Genomic DNA, 10238 nt, shown 5'->3' with positions numbered 1-10238 from the left:
CACCTTCCACTTTGGGACTAACTGGGTGCAACTGCTTTAGTCACTCTTATTATTAACAGTTTAAACTGAAGCTATTTGAAAGGACCTGGTTTGACACATTTATCTGGAGTAATTGGACTTCAATAAATCCCAATGCTGGGTGATTCTTAATCCACAAAACTGGACTTGCTTTGCACAATGCACTTTTCTGTAATATCTCCTCTGTTTAAGCATGCTCACCTCACCAAAAAATATATGCTGTACACTGGGGTGGCTTATGTGTAAAGCATGTTTTATTTTTTATGCATGGGTCTATTGATGAGTCATATTTTCTCATTGTTAAAAAAATACCTGTTTGCTTCATGCTGTATTGTATTATGCATGGTGAGCGCTCACTTTTGCATGTTCAGCTTGTCACATTAAGGGAGATTGTTTACCTCATCTGCTTTTATTTCCTTGATTTGTTTGCTCTTCACATTAGTTAGAGGCTACTGCATATACAGGGTGTAGCCACTTTAATTGCGCACATATATTCACAAAATATTTTTGAGAGAATGTCACCAAGGTGCGAAATTAGTTATTTTGTTCATTCCTTCTCCACTAAATTGTTTAATCTTATATCTGACAATTTAGTTTCCCACAATGCTTTTTTCTGCTTCACCACACTCTGCAGTCTATACCATTATTGCTTTATTGCATTCTGCTTAACACTATGTTATGGACCCTTTGCTTCATTCACAGAAGTAAACTCCCATTATCCACCACAACCAAATGACTTGCTTTCTATCCAAATGACGATGTCATCCAAACTTCGTCTCCGGCCACGTGCTCCCCATGTGACCCAGCCACCACGGCTTCCCACTGACCTCCCTCCCAGAATACCAAATGTGGTGTCAAACACGCAGCTCCGATGTCTAGAGCAACACCAACAGCACCTTCATGAGATCCAGCAACGTCAGGAGAAACGTAATAGAGAACAAGCGAGACAAGAAGAGGAGGAGAAACAAGCAAGGAATGAGAGAGAGCAGCAGGAGGAAGAACAGAAGAGAAATTTACTTGAGTTGCAACTTAAGCAGCAAGAGCAAGAACTAAAGCAGCAACAGCAGATCATGCAGTGGCAACAAGAACTTGAACAACAACAGCAGCATCAAAAACTCAAGGTGCATACACCAGTTGTCCTGTCTCCTTCATCAGGTCTCACCACGATCTATGAAACTGTGGAAACGAGTGACGAAGTGGAGGAGGGACAAGGAGTGGTAGAGGAAGTAGAAGATAAAAACTCCTTTATTGTGTGCCCTGGAGAAGACATGCAAAGATGCATTGAAGTAAATGACTCTGCTGATCTTTATTCACAATGCACAACACCTTCCCCAGAGTCTATTATTCAGGTTCCTCAGAGAGAACCTCAGGAGACAGACCCTGCAGCAGACCAAGACAGTCCTTCTCCCTTGGCATCTCCTGAACGACCTCTGCCTCTGGAGTTTGACTGGGGCAAGAAAGTGGACATTGTCCAGCAGCTCATCAACCAGACATTACTGCTTGCAAGTGATGGTTGCTCGCCCCTTCTTCTGCTACCCGGAGGAGCAGGTGGGACACTCAGCCCCCTCGAAAGCAGCCTGTGGCCCAACTTGTTGCCACCTCTGACACCCCCTTCAGCCACTGTGACGTCTGTGAGCAGCTTCTCACCCGAGGCTCCAGGCAGCTCTGCTCAGGGTGACTGGACAGTTGTAGAACTGGAGACACATCACTGAGGAAAGCTGAATAAAATGCTTGCCAAATATGAACTTTTGAATTCAAAAGACTTGCGATGAAGGTCCACCAGTAGGGAAGCGCATGTTGTAGCATTAGATAATAGAGCCTTCTCTTGTTTAAAATCTTACAGAGGATCTAGTCATGGATTTGACTGGTTCATCCATTTTCGTTCTGCAGTATTTCAGCAAGTGTTGGGGTAGAAAATTGTGTGAACCTGAAACTGATACTGCAGAACAGTGTGCTGGACTATCACCATCTTGCTCTCTGTTTGGTTTGTCTTCCTCCTGAGTGTTATTGTAGTGCAGTGAACTTTCATTTGCACTCCCCACCAATCCAAAAGCAATGGAACACTACAGTCCATACTTTTGCCACTGAAATAACCTCCCTGCCAAATTGATCAGCCATATTTGACCTGCCCTCATGCCAGAAGGCCACTTCCTTAAGGTTTAATGGAGATGTCTGGCTGGCTTGAACTACATACATTTATCTCTTAGTCATTATTGAGCCTTCAACCCACAATGTAGGCAAGATGCCAACTCAATGACTGAGCAAGTTCAAACAAAATGGGCTCCTTTCTGACTTCTTGGAGCAGAAGATCTTTAAAAAAGATAAAACCCTGAGGTAAATCGAAACAATCGGGCTTAAATTTCAAAATCAAGCAAGCTTTTTTTTTATTTTTTGTTCTTACACCGATGATTACAAAAACCCAAACTGATTTAATTCAGCTCTTGTTCAATAGCGCAAAATGCTGTTATTGAATAATTTATTGCTTGTGCATTCTACTGTTTGACACAAGATTTGCAGGATTTACTACAGAGTGAAGGAGAGTATTTTGAAGTAAATTTGCGGATTCGACAACTGTAGTTGTTCCAAATGAAATGTTAATTCTTGGAGTAATTGTGAAATAGAAGACAGTATTACACATTTTCCAAAGCATGCACCGCTATCCCCAATTTTAAACAGATTTGGTTCAAAGACCGTCTTTGGGTCTAAACCTTATCTTCAAGAAGCATGACACATGACATACAAAGTAATGAATTATTTTTTATAATTCATTATAAGTATATGCACTGCTGTAACATTTAAATAATCGCTGACACCACAAACCTTTGCCACTCAAGATTAATGCATTACATGGATTTTTTATTATATTATTTTTTTAGTGATAAAGGAAATATTTTTAGTGATAAAGGAAAAACTGTGCAGCTACATCAGATGATCATCTTTACTGTGAACCTTCTGAACACTGTGCTTCCCTTCCCTGTCCGAACTATGAATGATTAGTATCTATTTTAGGAACAAGGAGCAGCTCTCACAACAGCACTCATGCAGTTTAAATGACGTTTTCTGGTTTGCTGTGACTGAGGTTGACTCCCATGTTAAGAATTCTGGAAGGAATTTTTGCTAATTAAGCACTCATATACACTGTCAGAATAGTCTCCCAAGTTTACTTGGGACACTACTTTGGTTAGAGAAATTGGTTGGTCTTATCTAGTAGTATGAATCTATATTTTATTTTTAATTTTTTTTACTCTGTAAAAGTACTCTGCATTGTTCTGTCTCTATGTATTTCTCTGCCACCACAAAAAAAAATTCTGAATTGTTGGAACACAAAGAATATTCAAAAGAAAATGGAGTTCAAAAGGTCACATTGAGTAGGCCTAACATGTTCACCAAAATTTAACTTATAATACTTATAACGATAATGTTATATAGACATTGATTGTGAGTCTGGTGAGGAGTTTTGTTTGTCACATATCTGACTGAATGAATTGATTGATTGTGGCTCAGTGGAATCTTAAAGCACAATTTGATTATTGGAGCCCCTGTTATCTGTTTTGTCGTGTGATGGTGCATGTATATTATTTTAAAGGCACAGTGATAGTCTGTTTACTGTATTATGAAGAGAGATTACTGTTTTAATTTCATTTGTACTGCACTGTTGTACTGCCTATTTGTCTAGTGCTGTGAAGTGGTTTAGAGACTGTATAGTACTGTGTTTGACACTGTAAATGTAGGAGCATTCATTTAAATCAGATGTTCTTTTTAGAATATATCAAAGGAACTGCTTTACATTATAATCAGGGAACACAGGGATTCCAGGTAGATTCTGACTTTCACTGTATTTTGGCTTAACTACTGTTCTATAACTTAACATATCACAGATACAAATACCATACAGGGAAAGCTACAGTATAGACACAAACCAGCAGTTAAAAAAAAATGCACTGAGATTAGCTTTGACTGGGCCGATTTACAATAAGACATAAGGAATACAACAGCTTTTTTCATAGTGCTCTGCCCTCTCCACTGATCTTTACCATGTTTTCCAACAACTGTGCAGAGACATAACTGCTTCTGTGTGGTACATATTCCAGCTTTTATTATGTATATTTTTATAATTTATTATTTTGAAAGGAAGCACGGTTTTATTTCTTTGTTTTATAGAGAAAAGTAGGCAGTGGGCCTTGACTTCCAGCAGGTTTTATTTCTGGATTTTGTAACAGACTACTTGGATGGCCACTGTATTTTAATGTTTTCATGAAAAATAAAGTTGATTTTACATTTAATCTTGGAACTTTTACTCTGTTTAACGAGCTTTCCATCACTAGTGTAAACTATTTACCACATAACAAACCAACATGGCACAACACCACCAACAAGAACAGCCATAAACTAAAAAACTTTTGAAAAATTGCAAAAATTTACAGATGTTACATTTTTAACTTCAATCTGTACTCCCATCTAATCTGAATAAACCAAATGCTCTATCTGGAATGGGTTAGGCCTAAGTGAGCACCACCTCATGTTTTCATGCCAAATGTCCCGTCTGTTTCCTGAGACAGCAGCACCCCCAGCAGACAGTCTGTGGCAGTGCAGGAAGAAGGCTCCTCACTTCCCAGACACAACAGCTGCATGTACTGACCACAAGGAACTGAACACAGCACCCTACAAAACATATACACAGAATGAATTTTTCATCTAGGTTTAACTGTTATTTCTAAGTTACATATTGCTTAATCGTTGCCCTCAAAATGATCTCTAATTGGACGTGTGCAATTAGCTTTGCTTTTTGACGTATTTTGGAAAGTAGAAACTGTTTTATAAAATGATGTATGAACTAATATAAGTAACTCATTTAATCATTGTTTTCTCCATCTTTTCCTATTAAGCCGAAGGTAGTTAAAAATACATTACCAATCAGTGATGTCCTCTGTGTCTGGATCAGGGTAGGTCTGAATCCACCGGCCAATAGACCAAATCCTCTCTACTCTACGCTCTCTCTCAGTTTCTGTATTTTCTCCCTCGCACCTTCCGTCTCCAACCTTATCATCTGCTGCTTCAATGACATCCTCGCAGCACAGGAAGTAACTGTGAAGGTAGGAAATGGTTGATGTAAAGATGAAGATATGGCATTATCCCCTGCCAAAATGAGGCTCTGTGAGTCTTATTTTCTCGTTTTCATGATTATCCTGAGTTTTTTTTATTGACATTTAGAGTGTACTTTTACTTTCTTGGTGTTAACAAGCTAACATGTAATACATAAGGCTGTTCTTATTTCTACACTGTCATTTTAGTTTCCCTCTGCATATGCTAATGTTGCTTTTGCTTTGGCCCATTTTCACATGTATGAATGATTTCAAAGACATTATTTTTGCCTAATCCTGATTTCCACTTTTTCCACTCCTTAGCAGTACTGTAAGTTCCATTATGCATTTTGAATGCTTCTTTTTGTCATTAAAACTTTTGTCATTTGGACAAGGGCATTAAGGCTGATTACCTAATAACAATTATTATTATGTATAATAAATTAATTCTAAATAAATAAAATGGGCATTCTCCGTTTCTTTTTTTTTTTTTTTTTACAAAGAAATGGAAGAATCCCTTTCTAAAACATTCTCTCTGACTAAACCTCACTTACAACTCTGCACTGTCATATGTCTGTCCTTCTCCCTCTATCTGTCGCTCCACATTCCAGCGCATACGTTTGTATAGGCCGGTACTGGCTGATGCGAGAAAGGGGGTAGGGCAACAGTACCGGAAGATTGACAGCTTCATGTTGTCTATTTGACACTGGCCAATATAGAAGTGAGAGATACTGTAAAAAAAGATACATAGTAAAAATCTGCAACAAAGTAAAATAATAATCGTAATAGAAATATCCCAATGTGGAATCCTACTTATACTAAAATCAGGCCTTCCTTTAGTGCTAATAAAGGATCCGTTTCTTCTGAATCCTCACCTTCATTTATATATCTGCCTAAGTTTTGTCTGTGACTTATAATCGGTTTGTACCTCAGTGGATCAGATTCCTCCAGTGAGAAGAAACTGAAGGAGGCGTACAGCAACACCAGCTGCTCCAGACGAGAACACAGTTGCTGAGAAAACTGCAAAAGCTGTGATGGGATACAAATACAGTAAATATGTGGATTCTTGCAGTTTGTGGCATAAGATGTGCAGAATAAATCAGTTTCTCACTTTTACGCGTATATATGTGGACAGAGGTGGACGGAAGGGGTTGGAGTTTCTGGCCGTGGACTCCAGGTAAGTGAAGTACGGCTGACAAGTTTGCAAAAACATGGGGACAATATGGGCAAACCCATAATTCTGGAGGCACTCTCGGCTAAAACATAAAAAAAATATTTGACTGTTAAAAAAATGACCAAAAAAAATCTACATGTTTTTTTTCTAGATCTTAAAAGCACCTCCATAAAAGCTGTGTTTGAAACTCATCCGCCTTGTTCAACAAGTACTCAAGTTGCCTTTCAATGGGAGAGATTTTTTCATCCATCATTCTCTTAACCCGAGTTTCTTCTGCACCTTCAACTGCGACACATCTCTCCTCACCGAACGAGGGCGCCATTGAATTGACTTCTGTAAACAAGAGCAATATTATGTGCATCAGTGTGCTGGGTTTTGGGAATAATTACATTTTTTTCCCTTCACTACCTTCAAGAGTCTGTGTATTCGTTCCTAATTCTGTCAGAGACTGGGATGCTTCATTTTCCTCGGATAGTGAAGACTTCAACTCCGCATGTTCTGCGTTAGCCATCATGACTTAATCAATCCAACACGAAACCATGAAATAAATAAGCTCTGTGAGAAAAAAGTATGTAATAATACATTTTAAAGTGATTGAAAACTGCACCGTTGCAACACAATAAAAAATAGCCTGTTAGGGGCAATTAGCATGATAACGACACAGCAGCACTGATGCTTTTTAAAATTTGTCATACCTGCAATTTCACAAACTTTGACGGCTAATTGTTGACTTTGTCCATTAATGTAAGTCTGCACTGTATTTTACCAATGACTAACCTAATAAACAAAACAAAAATAAGGTTAACTGTGGCAAACTGTCGTGGTTTAAGAAGACTGGGTGAAGTACTTGCCATAAACATATTTGTATTGTCCGTTGGAAGAGTCGTTATGACCATATTTGTATTTCCTATTCTGATCCCGCTGGGATCACAACAGTCTTCTATTAAAGGTAGAGTATGTAATTTTTGTTATACTGGTTGAAAGTCTCTTCACAGCATAAATATAAATATATAAAAATATATTCTATAAATATTCTTATACATTCTTCATCTTCTGTGGAAGGCTCAAGACCATAAATCATTTCGTTAGGTCCAAATCCAATGATAGCAATGTCCTGTCAACCTAAGTATTTGCATACCTCTGAGCAGCCAATAGCGAGAGTTCGGGGCGTGGCTACTGTGGCTGGCTGAGCCAGAGGGTGTTCAAAGCCACTAGAAGGCAAGCCTGCTACCTTTAGCTGAAAAAGCGTAATGGCTAATGCTAACGATTTCAGTCTGGCAGTATGTGGCAAAGGATAACTAGGCCGTTTTTTTTTTTTTTTAAATGGATGTCAATGGAGGAGAGGCTTCACTACGCCGAATAAACAGCTTTTTAGAGGAACCGACTCATCATTTAATGAATTGACAGCTTATCTGCTAATCTTCAACATGTTTTACACTAAACAATACTTTTGGATTGAAATATTTTTAGAGTTTACACCGGAAAAAAGAGGCGTTTTATCAGAGAAGTTGGCGATTGAATGTAGCACAACTCTGACGGAAGCCTGTAATGTAATTGGTTATTAAGGCACACATGAATCAAGCTGACCGTTATGCTTTCTCCAATAGTAAGTAATGCAGACCCTCTCATCGCCCTATATTAAGACAATCTCTTGATATACATATATGGTGTTCAGTGGAAAAGGAAATTCGTTTTAGAAGTGCAAGTCAAAATTCAACGGAGTAAAGGGTAGACTTTAGCAGTGGTTTTACAATACGGAGGAATGTTTGGGTTTCAAAGTTTCTTCTGGACAGGTAACCTTCAAGTTAAAAGTATTCCTGATATGTTGGACCTTTTATTAAAAGTAGCCTATATTTATTTTTTGAGACATTCCTTCACTTTACAGCTGTGTTTGTAATGTTTGAGTTGAGGGAGGCGTGACAGCGAAAGGGGCATTTGCAAAGGTAGTTCGAAAACCTGGGTGGCTAGAAGGGATACAGCTAAAACTGGAAGCTAACAATAAATTAAATTTTTGACCTATTAGATTGTGTTTTATTAAAGGGAGACTCCACCCCAAAATTAAAATTTTGTCATTAACCACTTACCCCCATGTCGTTCCAAACCCGTAAAAGCTTTGTTCGTCTTCGGAACACAATTTAAGATATTTTGGATGAAAACCGGGAAGCTTGTGACTGTCCTATTGACTGCGTAGTAAATTGCACTGTCAAGGTCAATAAAAGTATGAAAAGCATCATCAGAATAGTCCATCTGCCATCAGTGGTAAAAGTGCAGTAACCATGGTTTTTTGGCATAGTGATTGCCATTTGTATAACCACAGTTTTACTACAAATACCATGTTTAAACTATGGTAATTCTAGCAAAACCATGGTTAATTTGTGGTTACCATGGTTTAACTAGTAACTATGTTTTGTTGTTTGTTTTATTTGTAGTAAAACCATGGTTAATTTTTGTAAGATACCTTCTACATCATCAGCTTGAACGCCACTTTTGTGTACACACGTACGAGTTAGTGGAAGCTGTGATGATTACGGTTCATAAAGTTTTAAATATAGACATTATTCTTAAATGAATACATCGATTCACTTTAAAAGGCCTTTATTAACCCCTCGGATCCGTGTGGAGCACTTTTTATGATGGATTTATGCAGTGCTTGAAGTGGGCCGGTATACGCAGTACCAGCACTTCTATATTTTAGTCTTTAGAGTACATGTACTTTTTTGTGCGTACCGGCACTTCTGACATGTTGCCGGTACTCAGAGTAAAATCGTCAGGGTATGGATGATTAGGCTATATGATCCCATATATGATTAGAAATGATATAGAAACTATGTAAATCACACTACCCAGGCGGGATCACCTTTCATCTCGACCAATCACGTGAATGAACGCAAGAAGAGTCGGTCTACTTCATTGTGCGGTGCGCGAGAGCATGTCAGGGGAGGCGCGCGAAGTAGTAGAATAATAATTCATTATTGATTACTAATTTGAATCAGTACTTTATAACGAAAATCATATCTTAAAATGAAAAGAAGCAGGCTTTTGCAATCACATCATTTTAAACCGTAAACTCCTGGAAAGTCCAAGGATCCAGAATTCAAACAGTAAGATCAAAACAGTGCTAATGCAGAGAAAACACAGCCGATTTCATCAGCGATTACGGAGAGAATCATGATTTACTTCCAGATGTCAGTAAAATTATTCTTTTCATCCGTATATTAAAGGCAGGCGATTTAGTGGTCTCCCTGTGGTCCTGTTTGGTATTGCAGCTTGACTTGTGCTAATTTGTATTGAAAATGTTTATTTAATTATTGATTGATTGATTGTGGCACTATACATACATTGTGAATTATTAAAAAGTAGGCTACTTATATATTTAATATAAATAAATAAATAAATGGGGGGGGGGTTGTGTACCGGCACTTATTTTTTTCCACTTCAAGCACTGGATTTATGCACTTTTTGCTTCACAATTATATAAAAATTATTATAAAATTATATAAAAAATTATATAAAGCTTGGAAGAGCCAGGGCAATCTTTATCTCAGATTGTATTTGTCTGAAAGAAGAAAGTCATATACACCTACAGTAGCATGGCACGAGGGTGAGTAAATCATAAGGTAATTATCATTTTTGGGTGAACTATCCCTTTAAGTTTGATTTCATGGGGTCTTTAAGAGAAAATAAAGAGAATTACACACAATGAGAGTAGTACCATATTTAAGATGTAGCCTAAATATAATTTGGTATTAGATGAATTTGCTCATTTAAAAGCATATGTTAAATAAATAAACACAAATTTGTTAACCACTCTATAACCCTTGAACATATATTTTGCAGTGTGAATCAACAGTTTGAAATGCTGCTGCCACGAGAGAGTGATGAAACCAAATTAATTTGCTTGTGGACACACAATGCGAGGTCACGTGACCGTCCACAACGCTTGCGCCCGGGGATAGTGAACGATC

General features: G+C 37.9%; 1 protein-coding gene across 6 annotated transcripts in view; it reads right to left on the bottom strand.

The window, feature by feature from the left end:
- Positions 1-7423, bottom strand: part of cUnh19orf67 (chromosome Un C19orf67 homolog) — a 29581-nt gene extending 22158 nt beyond the window's left edge. The window contains exons 1-10 of one of the 6 annotated variants that reach the window (XM_079424223.1): positions 7315-7423; positions 7125-7213; positions 6969-7050; positions 6682-6828; positions 6438-6606; positions 6211-6355; positions 6028-6128; positions 5654-5830; positions 4930-5103; positions 3262-4680 (exon numbers count right to left, since the gene is read on the bottom strand). In XM_079424223.1, coding sequence (XP_079280349.1) covers positions 4536-4680; positions 4930-5103; positions 5654-5830; positions 6028-6128; positions 6211-6355; positions 6438-6606; positions 6682-6787 — 1017 coding nt within the window. In that variant the 5' untranslated portion in view covers positions 6788-6828; positions 6969-7050; positions 7125-7213; positions 7315-7423 and the 3' untranslated portion in view covers positions 3262-4535. Of the gene's footprint in view, positions 1-3261; positions 4681-4929; positions 5104-5653; positions 5831-6027; positions 6129-6210; positions 6356-6437; positions 6607-6681; positions 6829-6968; positions 7051-7124; positions 7214-7314 lie in introns of those variants that run through there. The other 5 variants (XM_079424225.1, XM_079424224.1, XM_079424222.1 and 2 more) reach the window with 5 other exon arrangements.
- Between the last annotated feature and the right edge of the window lie 2815 nt (positions 7424-10238).

The sequence above is a fragment of the Barbus barbus genome, assembly GCF_936440315.1.
Source record: "Barbus barbus genome assembly, chromosome: 8".
Classification (NCBI taxonomy): Eukaryota; Metazoa; Chordata; class Actinopteri; order Cypriniformes; family Cyprinidae; genus Barbus; species Barbus barbus.
Note: the sequence above shows the minus strand (reverse complement) of the source record. Positions and strands in the feature narration are given on the sequence as shown.